The 19,209-nt window shown below is 42.3% G+C and overlaps 1 protein-coding gene across 2 annotated transcripts in view; it reads left to right on the forward strand.

Annotated features, from left to right (window-relative positions):
* The first annotated feature begins 6,771 nt into the window (after window positions 1-6,771).
* The window catches only part of Chrna7 (cholinergic receptor nicotinic alpha 7 subunit), a 116,141-nt gene continuing 103,703 nt past the window's right edge, over window positions 6,772-19,209 (forward strand). For both annotated transcript variants that reach the window (XR_015736295.1, XM_085682682.2), the window contains exons 1-2: window positions 6,772-6,877; window positions 7,043-7,182. Coding sequence is in view for 1 of the 2 variants with exons in the window: in XM_085682682.2 (XP_085538808.2) it covers window positions 6,823-6,877; window positions 7,043-7,182 (195 nt within the window). In the remaining variant the exon portion in view is untranslated. The remainder of the gene's footprint in view (window positions 6,878-7,042; window positions 7,183-19,209) is intronic.

The following is a 19,209-nucleotide window of genomic DNA, read 5'->3' on the forward strand; positions in this document are numbered from 1 at the left end:
GATGAATAATTCTGAAATACCTACACCAAGAACTAGAGCAAATTCTTGAGAAAAAATAGAGAAGCGCTATATGAATGGAAGTAAGCATTATGTTTATGAATTAGTGGTCTCACAGTTTCAGAGGTATCAATCTCGCTCAGTTAGTCCAAAAATTCAATAGAATCCCAGTAAAAGTATTGAGAAAGGAGTTATATGATACTAATAGTTATCTAAAAGAATGTCTATGGAAATGCTGAAGATATAAAAAAGATGGAAAACTCACACCACCAGGTATGAGCTTCTATCATAATTCTATTATAATGAGTGATATAGACCCAACCTATACTGTCATCTGATATACACAGTAGTGGCAATGAAGGAGAAAAAGATTATCTTTCATTAATTGAACTGGCTCAATGGAATATCCTCAGAGAATAATAAATCTCTATTCATAATTACAGTTTACAAAATGCATAAAAATTGACTTCAGATATGCAAGAAATCTCAGGATGAAATGTAAAACCATGAAGTTCCCAGAAGGAAACAGAGGATGATCTCTTTGTTACTGGAGTAGTCAAAGAGCATAAACCAGAGAGAAAAGTGCAGATGTGTTGTCAAGTGCTGATAAATCAGTCTGCACGAAGAATAACTGTTTCTCCGAAGATACCATTAAGCATGAATTCCAAAGAGAAGTCTGCAGGGTCAGGAACATAAGACAGAAGTGGGACTCTCAGAAAATATAAAGAATGCCACATTCAGTTAATATTAATAAGCATAAATTATTTCTTTTTAATTAGCTTTATTTTAACAGCCACATTTATTGCTTAAATAAAAACTGACAATATTCGATTATACAGTTTACCACAAAGTAGTTAAAAGACACATGATGATAATTAGATAGTAAGTTTCCAGGAAGTAGTTAAGCTGTAAACAAGACAAAAGCAATAATGTATGTTGCAATCCAAGGAGCAACCACTTAGCAAACACTATAAAAAATGAAAAACTGAAAACTAAATGAAATAGTCTATAATTTTGAATTTTACATTAATTTGTACTACACTCGTGTGTGTGTGTGTGTGTGTGTGTGTGTGTGTGTGTGTGTTTCTATCTCATAGCACTGGGAAAAGATCAAAGCAAACTTGTGGGAATTAGATTAGCTCTCTCCTTCCAACATATGGATCCTGGGGATTTCACTTGGGTCTTCAGACATGATGGCAAGTGCTCCTGCCAGCTGAGCTATCTCACTGGCCCAAGTAAATAAAATTTTGATTACCAGCAATAATGACAAAAGACAGTACGGAAGGAATGGAGGTACAAAAATCGATGGGACACATAGAGACTAGATATCAAAATTATAAATGTAGGGAAACCAATGATACGCGGAATGTAAGCAGACTGGGAGGTAAATAATATTGAAATATTACAACAGAAGAAAGATTCTGTATATGATCTCCCAGGAATTCTTTAAATATGAAGTCATGAGTGGTGTAGGAGGTTCTTCTGTTTGTGTGTTGCTTTCATTGTTTGAATAAAGAGACTGTCTTGGTCTTTTGATAGGGCAGCCCTTAGGTGGGTGAAGTAGACAGAACAGAATGCTGGGAGGAAGGGAAGTATGGCAGACACCATGAAGCTCCGGCCCGAGAGGGACATAGGTTAGAATCTTTCCCGGTAAGCCACGACCTCATGGTGCTACACAGATTTTTAAAAATGGGTTAGATCAAGATGTGAGAGTTAACCAATAAGAAGCTAGAGCTAATGCCAGGCAGTGTTTTAATTAATACAATTTCCGGGTGGTTATTTTGGTGGTTAATCTAGCCAGGCAGCAGGACGCAGCCCGCTCCACCTCTTGTAACAGATGAGTTGCAAATAGACGTAAATTTAAATAAGAAGTGATTTGCAAATGCAGACATGAGACAGGTGATGAGGATTTACCAACATCAAAGAGAATACACGCCTGGGAGTAATATCAGAATTAAAAAGAACTCTTTCACAAAATAAAATGGGCCACTTTACGAATACCACAATCATTCGTGTGCACATAATGAATTAAAGATCTATGGGGAAAATGGCAGAACTAATGGAGAGTTAAAATCATCATTAAAGATAATTCCTTAAAATTGAAAGTCCAGTGAAGAACAGAATATGTAGTAAACCCTATGGGCCTGTCTGACATTTATAGGACAGCTGAATCCAACAACTTCAGAATACATATGCTTTTCAAGTGTATATGGGATGTTTTCTAAGATAGAACAGCTACCACATATCAAATTAAAAAAAAACCAGTACAGTTGAAAGGTTAAAATATCAAAGAGAATGTGTTATGACCTCAAAGACTGCAGTTAGAAATATACAAGCATCATACATATGGAAAAGAATTGCTTATTTGGACACACAGGGAAATTAGAAAATGCTCTGATTTACAGATAATGGATATAGAACATCAAAATGGCAGTGCTCAGACAGGAATTTGCATCTCTCATCACATTTCAAAGGAAATTTAGGCTCAGTGATTTCGGTGTATTCATTAGGAACTGTGTAAAAAAAAAAAGGAAATTAAACCCATAGTAAGTATGAAGGTGATGATAAGCACAAGAAGGAAATACACAAAAGAAAAAGGTGAGAAAATTAACAAAGGACAAATGCTGTTATCTGGGAAGATCGGTAGGCTGGTAGACCCTGGCAAGTGTAATTAAGAACAAAAATGAGGAAAGAAATTACTAGAATCAAGAATGAAAAAGCAGTATCACTTCAAGGCTTGCAGACAGAATGGAGGCAACGAAGGGCCATCATAATGTTAGACCGCAAATATCGGATTATGTAAATGAAACAGTTGAAATTCTCAAAATATTACATGTAGTAAAACCTTCTATAGCTATTAAACTCTATTGTCAACACAAAATAAAACAAACAAAAAATGTACGGGCAGTAAAAGCCCATTTTAGGGATGGCAGCCTGATAAAGGTGGAAGGAGAGAACAAACTCCACAAAGTTGTGAATGACCAGTGTACATGCGGCATGGCCTGTGTATGTGGCATTGCATATGTGATAGAAATACAGCACATGCCACTAATCATAATTTCAAAAATTCCATAAAGAAAACTCAAGGTGCATAACTCTATTGGCCAATCTTATCAAGATTAAAAGAAGAAATCCCAATCTATTTCAATCAATCTACAATCAATTTCAGAATATGGAGGAGTTGGGAATATTTCCCAATTTGTTTCATGAGGCTACCATTATTCTTGACCAGAATTAGATAACAAAATTTTAAGTAAAAATTATAAAACGTTCTTTCTTACAGGTAGAAATAGATGGAAAAATCTTTTAAAATTCAGTAAGAAAGTCAGCAAGAGTCAAATTTATGATCAAGGAAACCTGTGGTTTGATGTACTTGTCAACATTAGAAATCTCCCAGCATTTGATCCTGGATATTGCTTTTGTCGTATGTTTTCTCTCTGCTCAATGAAAGCAGCCTGCATCCCTAGAAGACCCAAAGAAGACTGTCCCATCCAGGAAGGCCGCTCCAATTCTCCCACCCCAGTGTGGGTGAGGAACACATCCCAGCAGTTTTAGGCCAAAGGGAATGCTGACATTGTCCACCACGACGAAGATATCAGCATATTACACATCCTAATTCTACAGTCTTCACAGAAAGCATGCTATAATCTTAAACGGTTGGATTTCGCTCTTAGGGTTTCTATTGCTGTGAAGAGACACCATGACCATGGCAGCTCTTACAAAGGAAACCATTTCATTTGGGCTGACTTGTAGTTCAGGGTTTAGCTCATTGTCATCATGAAAGCATGCAGACAGACATGGTGCTGGAGAGGTAACCAAGAGTTTTACATCTAAACCGGCAGGCAGGAGCAAGAGAGATATCCTGGGCCTGGTTTGAGTTTCCACCCCCAGTGACACACTTCTTCAAGTGTGTCAAGGCCACATTGACTCCAACAAGGCCATATCTCCTCATAGTGTCACTCCTTATGAGCCTCCAGGGCCATTTTCTTTGAAACCAGCACAGCATCTTTTATAATTACTTTGTTGTGGTCTTGGTTTTAATGTTGACTCTTACGTGCTGTCTATTCATGTGGATACTTTTAAGTATTATTTTTATTATTTAATGTGTGTGATGGTTTTGTCTGTGTATCTATGCACTACGTGTGAGCCTGGTACCTGAAGAGGCCAAATGAGGGCACCAGATCCCCTGGAGCTGGAGTTACTGACAGTTGTGAACTACCATGTGAGTGCTGGGAACTGACCGTGGGTTCTCTAGAAGAGCAGCCACTAAAAACTCTCAACTGCTGAGCCATCTCTCCAGCCTTGCTTTTCATTTTATAACTTGAACTCACCGATTTTCTTTTGGAGTCCTGTGTGGGAAGCTGTAAAGTCCCCTCCCCCATTTCCTTGCACCCCCAGCACACACTAGAGGAGGAAGCCTTGAATATAAACATCACAGGCCCTGGCATCTGGATCTGCCCTAAGCCTGAAACACCATGATTAGTTGCAGGATTACCCTCTACAGAGTCCAAGCAGAAAACATGCTTCCTCTCTTTTCCCTGGGATACAATAGACGTTTTCTAGTCTCTTACACGGAAGGGTACTTTGGTTTAGTCTGTGGATTTATGAAGAACTCTTCATTCCAGCTCCCTACCTCTCATAGGGACATGATCCAGCTTCTTTGAGGGACTGTGTTAAAAGTCTAGGCTTCCATCCTTGAATCTGACCTTGTTCTGCCTCTCCCTAGGTTCCGGCAGCAATATCAGCTTGTAGGGCGCGTGGGGGTTTGTTTCCAATTCTAGTCTGTAGGATTCTAGTCTGATACAGCCTATTTCTGTTTCGTGTGTTTACCATTTCTTTATTCGGAGAAAGGGATTAAGAGGTGAGCCTACATATCCCAGCAGGCTTTACGCTCAGATCGTTTTATACCACACAAATGAAAATAACTGGGTATTGAAAACACGAGGTAGAACTGGACTTACTGCCCTACTTATTGGCTTTAGTGATACTAACACCTCAGATCGAGGAGCAACCCAGTTAAGGGACTGACTGTGTTTGCAGATCCTCCAGGTGTCTGAGCAAGCACAGGGCATAAACAGGTATTGACCCCTTGTCCCATCCAAAGGTGGTTATTTTCTAGGTTTCTGATCTTACAGGGTACAACATTACTGCTATGTTTTGGGCTCTTAAATGTGACCTCCCAACCCAGTAAGGATGTAGTTATGCTTCCTACAATGTGTCCCCAGTCACCACACTCAGGGGAAGCGGCTCATCTCTCTGTGGTGCTTGCTAGCCAGGGTTCTTAGGCACTTGCAGAGTGGGAGTAGGGGAGCGAGTCCAGCGATTGCACCACCAATGCAGAGGATTTGACAGGGAGGAACTTCCAGCTGATGTGTCCCTCCCCCTCTCTGGTGTTTTATTTTCCTTCTCTCCTTTTTTTTTTTTTTTCCTTTTTTGCTAGCAGCCAATCCTTTGCAGCTCATTCCTTCACCAAGTGTCTATTTTATGTTGTCCCCGCTCCTGGAGATGGGATGGGGCATACCCAGGAACAGATGTACACCCATCTGTTTGCCAGATGTCTCTGCCTACTGTCCCCTTCCCAGGTGGAATACTGGTTCTTCTTTGAGGGGAGCCCTGGTCAGTTGTCTTGGTTTTTTTTTTTAATTGTTGTTTCTTTCTTTTTTTTTTTAACCCTCTTCAAAACTAGTCAGTTTTCTTTCTTTGCTCTTGACTCTGAAGCTGTCAAATTTTGCACTGACTCTTTATACTCCTATGAGCAAACAGCATGGGTGTATGTCAACATACTCATTTCAAGGGTACAACATGTCATTGCTTCTGCAAACCACGTGGCTGGACTCACTACCCCATTCCCATGCTTAGGGGTACCTTCCAGCTTAGTCATTTCTTGATAAGCCTGCCCCTCATTTTTAGTGTCATGCTGTCTAATCCATAGACTCAGATGCTCTGATATCTGTGGCAAGACAGGGAACAGAGGCCCCTAAGGGAATCTCCAGAGTGGGTTTTCTTACTGTGCTTCTGGGGATACAGGGGGTCCAGCCTTCCTCACCTCTGATGACGGCTCTCCTCAGTATCTTCCTCCCTTCTCAGAATCACAATGAAGGCTAAGGCCTCTGTGGCTGGTCCCCCTCAACCTCTCCTTGATCTTTTACTGTCCTTTGAGTCCCAAAGGCCTACACAACCAAAATCTGGCTTGTCGATCAAACAAGGGATTAGAGCTAAGGTTTTAATTTTCCAAACCAGTTTTAAAAGGAGAGAGAGAGAGAGAGAGAGAGAGAGAGAGAGAGAGAGAGAGAGAGAGAGAGAGAGACTAAGCCAGGCTCCCTGCCGGGAATATCACACCATATATTTGCCATGCTCCTCTTTCCAGAGAAAGCCTTGCCCACATCCAGCTGGCCCCTGGAAACACCAGGTCCTGCAGGGACTGTACAGGGTTATCCCTCCCTTGTCTACCTGGTCTGGCTGGAGAAACTTCCGAAGCCTGTGAGGCAGATGTTGGCACCAGAGAGAGTCCTGGAAGACTGGGTCCTGGTGGGCGAGGGGTTGGGGCAGGGGGAACTGTTCAGGGGGTGAGTACTGCACGCAGTTGATAGCAGGAGCAAGCTGCACGGGGTCAGAGGCCACTGACCAGCTGAGCAGGGATGCAGTTCCCCTGGAGGCCTCGGAGCCGCTCGGTTCTGTGAGCGCCCGCGAGGCGGGGGCGCGCTGTCACGTGTGGGGGCGCGCGGCGGCGGGAGCGCGCAGCGCTTTAAAGGCGCAGAGGCGGCTGGAGCGGCTGCTCGGCCCGGGGCGGACGGCGGCCGCGGCGGCGGCGGCGTCTCCGGCGATATGTACGGCGGACGGGGATGCATTTGGCCGGTTCTGGCCGCGGCGCTGCTGCACGGTAACCGCGGCGCGGCTCCGGCCGCACTCACCCGGCGCGGGCTTCCGGGAGCAGGCGCGGGCGGATGGGCGAACGGGCAAGCGGGAGGGTGGTCCCGGGCTCCAGCCGGGGCGGGGTGGGGTGGCGACCGCGCGCTGAGGCCCGCTGGGCTCTCTGCTTCCCAAGTGTCCCTGCAAGGCGAGTTCCAGAGGAGGCTGTACAAGGAGCTGGTAAAGAACTACAACCCGCTGGAGAGGCCGGTGGCCAACGACTCGCAGCCGCTCACCGTGTACTTCTCGCTGAGCCTCCTGCAGATCATGGATGTGGTGAGTGTGGCGCGGCGCTCGGGTCGCACACCCTTCGGTCCCAGACGGGGTGACGTGCCGGGCAGGACACCCCCACCCCCAGCCACCTGTGCGTGGGCACTTGGGTCGCTCCTTTCTCTCAGCTGGAAACTCCGGACTAAAGTGTCCCGAGTTGGGAGTCAGTAGCAGGAACAGGCTGCGTTGGTCACTTTCCGTCTTCCTTAGAGAGAAAACTAGTGTAGTCCTGTGCCCGGTGTAGTTTAGTCACTTAAAGGTTTCTCTCTCTCCTTAGTGACTGCGTAGTGCCTTGGCGGGGGCCTGGCCTTTCTGCTGCCGGTATGTCTGGGTAAAAGGCTAGCTGTAGGTGTTTAGAACCCCGCTCCCATTCAGGTGATAGACACTGTTTTTATTTTGTGATCAGGACGGGTGCCGACAATCCTTTATGGAGGATTTCTAGCAACTAAAAGCAGTCCCTTCGACCCCCTTGCAGCAAGCTACCAGATTTAGGCGACACGCCCCTGCGGTATCTGTGTCCGCTTTTTGTTTGTTTGTTTGTTTTTTCTCCTTCTTCTAGCAAGGCTACTTGTACGATTTTTCATAGGTGGAATTTTCAAACAGGGCCAATACTTAGAAAGTTTCCAGTATCGGTTCTATACAAGGCTTGTAGTGAGTGGGTCAAGTGCAACAAAGGAGTAGTTGTGTTCATCAGGAGGAACTACTGTGGGAGGAAAGAGGAACCAGAATAATCACAGCTCCAGGTAGGAAGTGCGGAAAACCACGAAAGGCTGACTTAGGTAAAGTGGTGTGGCAGGTGATACTTCTCCCTCCCAAGCTGCTCCTCTTAATCTAGTTGTCATGATGAATGTTCTGTCTTCATACTATACCCATTAAATCTGCTTTTCCTAATATGGCAGGATCCTGCTTACTAAGTATTTGTGTGTAATTTGGGGACTTTAGCATGAGAGAGGTAAAGACAGCTGGTGTCCCATGGACAACTGTTTTCTAAGTTTGCAGAGCATTGACTTAAGGAAAGGAAGAAAAAGAAACTGAGTTAGAGTGACAGACACTGAGGAGGGCAGGCGGAGTCATGGGGCTGAGCGCAGAGGAGAGAGAAGTAGAGGTAGCGAGCTGAGGTGTGGAGGAGGTGCAAAGACTCCTGGGGAGTTAGGGTCTGGGAGAACTGCAGAACAGTTCAGGTAAGTAAGTAGTGGAGTTGTTGTTTCTGTTGCTTCTGGCTTCGCTCGTCTCTGGGTGGTTGACTGGACGTTTCATAAACACTAGAGCTTTGCTCTGTTAACCGAATGGACACTTCGCCAGCCATTGTGAGGCACTCAAGACAATATGAATAACTTAAAGATTCCCCAAAGCCAGGTACACAGTTGTAGTTATTTTCATGCAAAAACTACAGAAGGAAGGGGTCAGGTAACTAGGCTAATGTGTTTCACGAGAATCGCACTGTAAGATGCCTCTCTCTGCCTCTACTTTCTCTGCCAGGGTTTGCGTTGACCAGTCAGCCTTATCGTGTGCTCCATAGCAGCTTCTGATGGGGTAGTGAGCTTTATGGTAGGGTCACTCAGTTGAGGAAGAAGTGTTGTGTGAAGAAGTGTGGTAGACTTTCTAAGGCTATTGAGAAGACTCTTAGGAAATCTGGTTAACATGTTAATAAGGCTTGTTGACTCTTAACTCTAGGGTCAGTGATGTGGGAAGAATTAGTTATGTTAGAAAATTGGAAAAAAATTAAAACGACGTATCATATATCTTTATGTATTGCCATATCCATTGTTAGAAACACACGTGTAAAGAGGGTCGTGAGCAGAGGTCTAGGGAAGGATGAGGTTTGGGGAAGTTGTGGCCTTACCGGAGCCTCGGATCTAGCTGTGCACACATTGAACTTCCCACTAAGCAATGCGGCCCGTTTGTGGAGTGGCCTTGAGAGAGCTGCTTAACTTTTCTCAGCCCTGCTCCCTCATGTGTAAAATGAGAACAATCATTATCCACTTCATGGGTTTTGAGAGGATTAACAAAGAGAGATTCTTGCCACATGCTGACAATTTGCTGAAAGCTTGCTCCATCTTAATTATGCAGCCATTCCTCTCAGAGGTCAGGAAGTCCATTCCTAGAGAGGTGTGATCATTTGCCCAAGGATGCTCAGAGATGACAGGCGATCGGCTAAGGAAAACTCACACGGATTGAGTTTACATGCCCTTTACCCATCCTAAGCTGCTGCTTTTTGACTTGGTAACTAATTTTTGCAGAACGGAGTCACCTGGATAGCCTGTAGCTTATTGAATGTGACCATCTTAAGCATTTTAAGAGAAGGTTTCTACATCAGGCTGAAGGAAATATATAAACGTTTGTATTCCAACCCTGTTTGGCTCTGTCTGGTTTTGAAACAGAGCCAGGTCTTTCTTGCTGAAATCTCAGCACTCTGGACAGAGACACCAGCGCTCGTGAAGGTTATGCCTTGCTGTCTTGGTTAGTACTCCTAGGGGTCATTTTGCTCGTTTCAATCTGCTGTTCCATAGACCAGTGTTAATTCTACTCAATTTATTATTGTTCCACACCTTTCTAAAGCATAGGTGTCCTGCTTTCAGGGATGTGGAGATGGCACCCCCGCCCCTCTCTCTCTCTCTCTCTCTCACACACACACATCATGCGAGGTTGTTTGCACCATATATTCTATGTGTGTTTACAGGACTCCCAGTATGTATAGGCCTTGTTAGGTTCTGAGAATTTACACATGAATAAAAGAGGACTTCTACATGTAGAGGCTACACAATCTGGCTGGATCTTAGGCTAAGAAGCAAGAAAAATCTAAGATTTTCTTATGTGATGGAATTTAACATAGTTTACAGGCAAAATCTGCACATGTGCATGGGGAAACATTTATTTGCAGTGATAGTGGCCGTGGCTAGAGTGGTTTTAAAAGCAAGAGGGTGGCTTTCCAACAGGAATTTCCCAGATGGAGAAGGCAGGAAGAGTTTCCAGGTAATGGCGAGGGGGATTGTAATTGTGAGGAGGGAGACACGCCTTCGGCTGGGTGCTTCCATAAGATCCTGGCTCGCTGCCTCCAAGTAGGTGTTTCCGTGAAATTCTGTCTCCATTGGTATTTGCTTAGCTTTGTTTGCAAGACTTCTCAGAAAGTTTATGCTCATTAAAAGTTCAAAAATATTGGTCAAACCATAGATAGTTTTATCAACCCCTTTTCAAGTTTATATTCTTTAAAGAAAAAAAAAAAACGTGTGATTTTCTCTGGTAGAAAGTGCTAGTGTGTAAAGTATCTTGAATAGGGTATAGAGTTCACATGTTGGCCTGTGCTCTTTCTGAGTGTCACAGACTGTGCATGAGGAAGTAATGAGCCAGAGTTGTGTAAAACTACAAGACTATCTTGCCAGATCCTATTGTCCTAGAAATGGAAGCATTCCAACCATAAGGTTTTTGTTAAATCCAGTAAGTATGAATTATGGATTAGAATGAAAAAAATGTGCATATGTTTTAAAGATAGAACATGGGTCTTTTGAGGGTTTTCTGTACCCACTGTTGTCTGTTCCAGTTATTTGGCTGTCCCCTTGGTGCGGCACTCAGGAGAGAGTGAGAAGGCACTGGTGAGTTTCTGAGCAACAGCGGAAAGTATCAGGGTCTATATTTAGAAGATACAGAAGCCTCGGATGTGGGCCAGGCTAGAGAGGAGAGTTTGGACAAGGACACAGAGATCTTTCTTAGTTTATTTTCTGTTGCTCTAACAAAATAGCTGAGACTGCAATTTATAAAGAAGAGGTTTGTTTGTTTTGGTTCCTGGGTGTAGAAACTGCAAAATCTGGGATCACGGCCATAACATCCTCTCGGAGTCTAGTGAGGGCTTTCGTGTGGCTTGAACTCACAGCGGAAAGCAAAGGAGAAAGTGTGACCATGCAGAAGAGGCTAGACACAGGGGCAGTCTTGGCTTGTAACTGCTTCTTGAGGTAGTTGATCCAGTCTCTTGAGAAAGTAACCAAGTTCTCTGAGAAAGGCATTTATGAGGGCTCTGTCCCCAGGACCCATACACCAGTCACTAAGACTCACCCTGATATTACTGTATTAAGGAATTAAATTCCAATACCTGGACTTCGGGGGACAGATTTAAACCATAACAGAGTTGAGCACAGCATGATCTCTGTGGCAATGTGGAGAAGGAGAAAGATTCAAGAGATATTTTTTGTATATACCATCCACGATACATAATTGTACCTAAGCATCATGTATATGACAGATCAGTTAAGTGAAAGTGTTCCCTTTTTCCTATGCATACTCAGGTTTATAGTGATTCTTAACTTACTTCATGGGCCTTTCCCTGGGCTGAGGATGAGGTCATTACCCCATTCCTATGCAATCATGGGAAATCATTTCTAAGACTTGCAGATGGAGGGTTCTGAGTTGCCACTGGCTTTTATAATATTTCTCCTCTGCTGCTATTTGGTCATTTACCTGGACCCATGCATCTAAAAGATTAGATCTTAATGTTCATTTGCATAAAATAAACATGCAGTTATAAACATATCCCGAGAAGGATAATATATTTTAAATGAATAATAGGAATCATTATGTAGTTATGAACAAAAACAAAACACATGATTATGCTGGAATGGATTTTAGGATTTTAAAAGTTTTGGATTGCAGAGCTTTCTGGAAGCGTTACACAAGTCAGTGGAACTGGTGGTTTATTTTGAGTTTGCTGCTGTGGAGGGCAGGCATGGTGGGGAACCCAGTTTCCTACGAACTTGGAGTTATTTGAAGTCCCTTTAGTGTCCTCCTGCTAACATTCAGCAGATTTTGTGATTTTATTTGCTGGCTGCATTTAAAGTGTGTACCTCTGAATGAAAATCATGCTTCTAGGGGATGTCTAAGCAGAAACGGCCAAGGTGAAAAATCAGGTAGTTCCCATAGTTTAACACTTTTTTTGTTTTTGAAGAGAAGTTCTAAGTTCACAGCAAGTGCAGAGAGTTCCCCCCCAGCCTCCTCTGATCAGCATTTCCTGTACAATGGTATATGTGTGAGCAGGCCTAGATCTTTCCTGGCAGTGCTGTGGGCTTGGACAAATGTACCTCCATATACTTGTGCCCACCTTTGGGGCACATACAGAATTGAGGCGCTGCTTTTGTACTGAGATCTTTTTTCTTATTATTGCGTATATTTGAAAGCAGCTGTTTGTCAGATGGATCATTTGGGGTGTGTATCATGGTTGGTTTGGCTTTTGGTTTCAACAATGTTTTTTACATGTCAGAAAATTTTAATTTTGGTGAAATTTGTTGTATAAATTGTGTCTTTAAGGAATTTTGCCTTTTGTGGGTTTTTTTTTTTCCTTTGTTAGACTAGACCGATTCACATTGGTTTAGCTCTGATCCATTTCGAGTTATTTTTGTGAAGGGTATAGGTCTGTATACTTTTTGGTACACAGATAATCATTTTTTTGAATATCGTTGACATTATCTGTACAGATTTATTTTGGGGGCTCACTCTCCTGTTCTGATGTGTCCTTTCCCCATACCACATTCCCTTGTTCACAAGGTTAACAGTCTTACAGTTGGGCAGCGCCACTCCCCAACCTTGTTTTTTGATATTCTAGATCTTTTATGTATGTACTTCAGAATTAAATTTCCAATATCCACAAAGACTTTTCTTGTGACTTGATTTAGTGATTCTTTTTGAGTTTATGGATGGACCCTCATGTCGTCTGCAGACAAGGCTATCATAGTTCCTTTGCCAGTGTGTATATCTTTATTCCCATTTTGTGCTTTATGCTATTGAAAATGAGTAATGAGAGGAACATTCTGCACGTTTCCTTGACAGCGAGGCTTTGAGTTTGTCACCATTCATTATGAATTTAGCTGTAATTGTTCAGCCTTCTTCATCTAATTGAGGAAGCTCTCCCATATTTCTGATTTATTAAGTTTTTATATCATGAATGAATATAGAATGTTTTTCAAAGGCTTACTTGTGTCTGCTGATATGGCAGTGGAATTGCTATTCTTCAGCTGGTTGATGTTATGGGTTATCCTAGTTGATACCTCAATGTTGAACCATCCTCACATATTTGGGATAAATCCCATTTGGTAATAGGGAGTGATTCTAGTTGTACATTGTTTGGATTCAGTCTGTTCATACTTTCTTGATTTTATATTTATTTTGTTATTTATTGTCTTGTGTGCACATATGTATATGTCTGTGTATATTTCTCTGTATATGCATGCACCACAGTGCTCATATGGTGATCAGAAGACAGCTTATAGGAATTAATAATCTCCTTCCACTGTCTGGGTCCTGGGATATAACATGGGTCATCAGGTGGGCCATCAAACACCTCACTCTTTGAGCCTTCTGAAAGATTCCATTGTTGATGATTTTTACATTTGTGTTCTAGAGTTATCTGACTTCATAGAAGTATGCAGGAAATATTTCTTTGCTCTCTCAAAGACAGCGTTGAAAACTGATGCATTTTCTTAATTTCTGAACCCGCTCTTCTTTTTTTCTTCTTCAAAAGCTTAGTGATTGATTCAATTTCTTTAATAAATATCAGCCTATTCAGCCCCACATGTATGTATGCACATAATTTGACAAATTATTTATTTAAAAGAAATGGTCTATTTCATTTAGGCTATTAATTTGTGTGCACATGCTTATTCATATATTAGTATATTTATATCATTTTAAAGTCACAGGGTTGGGATAGTGGCCTGTTTTTTCATTTCTGATATTAGTAATTTGTGTTGTCTTTGTTTTCCTACTCTAAATAGAGACTTGTCAATTCTATTGATCTTTTCAGAAAAACAGATTTTAATGTCCATTTTGCCTATTGATTTCTTATTGTCAAATTAATTTATTTCTATTATAATTAGTATTTGGATTTATTAATTTGTTTTTTTCCCATAAGTTAGAGACATTATTGATTTTAGGCATTTCTTCTTTTTAAATGCTGCTCAGTGCTATACATTTTCTTCCAAGCACTGATTTGGCTTAGTCTTACAAGTTTTGAAGAGTCATGTTTATTTTTATTCAATTAAAATATTTTTTGAGTTTTATTTTTCAGTCACATGTCTAGAAGCATGGTCTTTAAATCTCTGTGTGTCTAGGGAGGGGTGTTTCTAAGTATCTTTCTGTTTCTGGGTTCTAGTTAAATTCGGCTATAGACTCAGCACAGGCTGTGAGATTGATGTTCTTTTTTTTTATGTTTTTTCTAGACAGGTTTTTCTGTAGCTTTGGAACCTGTCTGGAAATAGCTCTTGTAGACCAGGCTGGCCTTGCACTCACAGAGATCTGCTGGCCTCTGCCTCTGCCTCCTGAGTGCTGAATTAAAGGTATATGCTAGCACTGCCTGGTGAGATTGTTTTTCTTTTAACTCTGTAACAGGGTGCTACAATGTATTGCAGTTAGAATACCCTTGATTACACTAAATGTTCCATGGCATTTTAAGAATATGTGTTTATCTGGTGAAGCATTCTTCTAAAGAGATTGATTGTATCCAACTGATTGGAGATCTCAAATCCACCTGTGTCCTTAAATGATTTTCTGCCTGAAGCACAGGCACATTTATTCCTTTTGGTTATAGGTAGGTAGGTGGGTGGGTGGGTAGGTCGGTGGGTAGATGAGAGAGAGAGAAACGGAGAGACAGACAGGGCCTTGCTATGTAGCCTAGTCTGGCTTCGGCATCCCAGCTACTGACATGACAAGTGTATGGCACTGTAAGCAGCAGGCATATCAGTGTTTCTAACAAAGGCTTTTAGCTGTGAGGGCGGATTAAACTGCTTGCAGTTTTATAACCTTATGTCTACTCTAATCTGATGCTCCATTGTTAGGCAATTTGAAGTGTTGTATGTCCTGGAGAAATGACCCCATTTTCATTGTGCAGCTCAAAAATTCATCCATAAAACCATTGCTAGTTTCGAGTTCTTGTGTTAATGTACTTTTTTTATATTTACCATTAGCGCAGTGTATTTTTCTCTTTCTACTTTTAATCTCTGTTTTCATATTTAAGAAAGTTTCTTGAAGACAATACAGAATCGGACTTTGCGTTTTCATCTACTTGGCTTCTTTTAGTCGGTACATTTAGACCATCAAACCAAAGTGGTTATTGACATATTTGGATTAGCATGTACAATTTGATTTCTGTTAGTCACATGTTATACTCCTTCTGGTTTTCCTACTTACTTTGTCCTTTCTTATACTTACTTTCTTATGTTTACTTTGTCCTTCCTTATCCTTTCAATGTTTTTGTTTTCAGAGTTTGTATGGGTAGAGTCTGACGTTCAGAGGCTCTTCTGTGGCACCTATGTGGAAAGAAAGCACTTTTCATTTTTCTTACATTTCTTTGGGCTCGTCCTTAGAATCCTCCTTTCTTTTTGTCACCATCTGTTCTCGCATGGAGTCTGCTTCGTCTACCAGAGCTTTCATGTTCAGTTGACAGTTTCTGGTTTTGAAGACTTCAGTTCCAGCATCCCTGTCATGCTTGCCCTTTCTGACTCTTCACGTTGCATTTTCTTTCTTTCTTTTTTTTTTTTTTTTTTGCCTTTCAGAGTGTTTTCTGACATTTTCTTACAGCCAGATATGATGGGCTGCATGGAGGAGTTCCAGTAAATTAGCCATTGCTGATCTGGATTGGTGTGGGAAGAGAGGAAGAGCTTCTTTGTACTGAGATCAAGTGGCAGGCTTTGCTGAGCCCGAGCCTTGGACTGTGGACCAAATTCGGTCATTTTCTTTCTCATTCGGTGGAACAGACTGGCTGAGGCTGGCTGGAATTGGTATCATTCTGCTGTAGGACAGACACTGTTAAGCAGAAGGCGTTCTGGTGTGTTGCAAAGTACACTTGCCTCTGAAAGAGTCTCTATTTTTCCTAGGGATTGTGATCAGGCTTCTGGAAGGAACCACCCCAGTGGTATGGGGTTCCTATGACTAGGTTCCTCTGGGATTTTTAACTGTCAGAATTATGTGCATTGAGTCATCAGCAATTCAATGACAGCAGGTTCTTCTGTTCCATTGTCCTTTGCTCTGAGTCTGCTCTGGTTAGCTGTGACTCCTTGTCTTCCTGACCTTGAGGGCAGCTCTGTGTCCTAGGTTCTCCCGTCTCCTACAAAGTAAGAAAGAAGCGGGTCATTTTAGCCTCTTCGGCTTTCTACTTCTTATTAGAACACAGTGGTGAATTTCAAGCTCATTACATGCACAATTGGAAAGCTGACCTAATAATATTTCTGTAAGTAACACTTCTTAAGATTGCAAAAGAAAGATATGCCTTTGTACAGTAAGGCAAATCAAATTTGGAAAAGATTGAGTTAAGGGGGAAAAAATCATTCAAATCACCATTGCTTAAGACATTCTGTTGTGGTTTATTTTGCCTTTTCCTCATTTCTGTAGGTGTGGAGAGGAATACTTAAAAGTTAAGGTAGTAAGACACCATTTATGGTGCCTTGATCAATATTAAATAGCATTAATTTTAAAGGGATGCAAGTAGGCCAAACAGTAAGATAAGGACCGCTGGTTGGCCACTATTATGTAACTCTTGAATCACGCCATACTTAACCCCCTTCCTTTTTGTAAGTTCAGAAATACTTTAAAATGATTTTATTTAAATGATCATGGTGTCCCTGTTATGAAATGCATAGTGGGGTTATGCGGTGTTCAGGTGACAACCCTTGTCTTGGGTTCTTTACTGGGTGCAGCCTCTGGGTCGATGTCAGTTTGTCAGCGTTTGACCTGCTCCTCCGTTTGTTTCTCTTTCCTTCTCATTTTTCCCCCCAGTTTGTTAGTCATCCATCTCTTTCTTCCCGGGACCTCCAGACTGCAGCAGGAATCCTTTGACTAATGGAAGCCTAATGAAGGTCACGGCTCTTTCTGCACAATGTGCAGATGTTAGCATACTTCGCGCAGTCTCAGTTTATGTGCTCTCATTGCCATGCCTTTTGTCCCTCACTAGATTGTTAAACTTAAGACTGTAATTTTCTACACTGATAGATCCTTTTAAAATGTTTTCAGTCGAAATAGAGTTACATGATTTCCCCTCGCGCCTGCAGCCTCTCCCAGTTCCTCCCCCTTGATCCCTTCCCTGTTACCACTCTGATTGTGTCCAGTCTCCTCTTCCATAGACTAATGAATTTACGCATACATTTACATTGCTGCTTTTGTTCCTTCCCTCACCCTTGACTTCCCATTGCCCTCTTCTCTTCAGTATTCTGCGGTGTGGTGCTAGAAGTGACAAAAATCTCCTAAGATTTCTCTTCCTCCACGTATATACATAATGATTTCATTTTCAAATAATGGTTCAAAATCTGGACTGGTAATTTATTTACCAATTTTTTTTTGTTTGAAAATTTTTGTTACAATTATTTCTTGTGTGTGTGCATGTGACTGCGCACATGGTGAAGTCAGAGGACAAGTTGCAAGCGTTGGGTCTCGCCTTCCACCAGTCAGCTCCCGCGGATTTAGCTCAGGTTGTCAGGCTTGGTGGCAAGTGCCTTTATCCACTGAACCGACTTACCAGCCCGTTCCCCATTTTGAAGCTGTTTCCCCATTGTTTCTGCTTTCCACTGCTTTCCTTAAGGTCAGGTGAGTGCCATATTCACCCTTTATGGTACTTTGTTCTTATTTCCCTCTTGGAACTCTCAAAGGTTCTGTTGTTATTGTTGTTCTAATTAATCTATTTCTTTATTAAAAATTTCCATCTCCTCCCCGCCTCCCTTTTCCCTTCCCCTCCCCATCTTTCCCTCCCTCTCTAGTCCTAGGAACAGTCAGGGTTCCCTGCCCCGTGGGAAGTCCAAGGTCCTCCCCGCTCCATCCAGGTCTATAAAGGTGAGCATCCAAACAAACCAGGCTCCCACAAAGTCAGTCCATGCAGTAGAATCAAAACCCAGTGCCTTTGCCCTTGGCTTCTCAGTCAGTCTTCATTGCCAGCCACAATTCTTGATCCTAGAGAAGCTAAATAAGGTGAACCTAAAGAAAATCATATAGTTCTCCTCCTGGATGTTGGAAGTAGACAAGATTGCCAGGCAAAACTTCTTGTTGTTGTTTGCTGTAAGTAAGTTGATGCTGTTTATAGATTTGTGCTTGTTTTGTTTTCTTTTTCATGAACACACACACGCATACACACACACACACACACACACACTTCTAAATATAAACTGTTCAGTCTATATAATGCTACTTGTATGTATGTTTTCAGGACTGACCATTTGGTGGTGGGTAACCAATTGCTGTACTCTTCCCTGGGCAAGACTATTTCTCCCACCCTCAGTATTTCTCAGTTCCCTGTAGTTCTTTGTGTAGGCTGAGGTCTCCTGGGCTTCCTCCATGCACCTTGGCATGCCTGTTGGTGTTGTCTTTGTTCAACTTACTTTGGGCAGTGAAGTGGGTGAGACTTTATGGGTGTAGCTTCCATAGGAGTCACAGCCTCATAGCAGACTCCCTGGCCCCCTAGCTCTTACGGTTTTTTTCTCCCTCTCTTCTACCATATACCCTTAGCCTTGGGGGCCGGAGCTGTTTCATGATGTAGCCTCTGGCACTGGGATCCACGCTCTACATTTTCATTGATTGTGGTTTTCTGTAGTGGTTCCCATCTGTTGCAGAGAGTAGCTTCCTTGATGAGGGGTGAGGACTACATTTACCTGTGGGTGTGAGGGCCAATGTGAAGAGTGCAGTTAGCTGGTGATGAGGCTGGTTTAGTAAAGTAATGATTGTAGGTTCTTCTCCAAGTTCCATGACTTCACTAGTCCTGGGTAACTGACCAAGCTTCCAGTTCCAGGCATCATTCCCCTCTTGCTGACTGGGTCTTATGTTGACAGAGGCTGCTCATAAGTTCCTGGCCACCCAGACTTGAAATAACCACACGGAAACTGTATTAATCACAACACTTCATGGCCAATGACTCTAGCGTATTCCTAGCAAGTTCTTACATCTTAAATTAACCCATTCCTATTATTTTATATTTTACCACAAGGCTCATGGCCTACTGGCAAGGTTCCGGCTGGCGGCTCATGTCTTTCTCCTCTGGCAGCTACATTGTGTCTCATTGACTTTGCCTACTTTCTT

Source organism: Myodes glareolus, chromosome 24 (genome assembly GCF_982192425.1).
Source record: "Myodes glareolus chromosome 24, mMyoGla1.1, whole genome shotgun sequence".
NCBI classification, from domain to species: Eukaryota; Metazoa; Chordata; class Mammalia; order Rodentia; family Cricetidae; genus Myodes; species Myodes glareolus.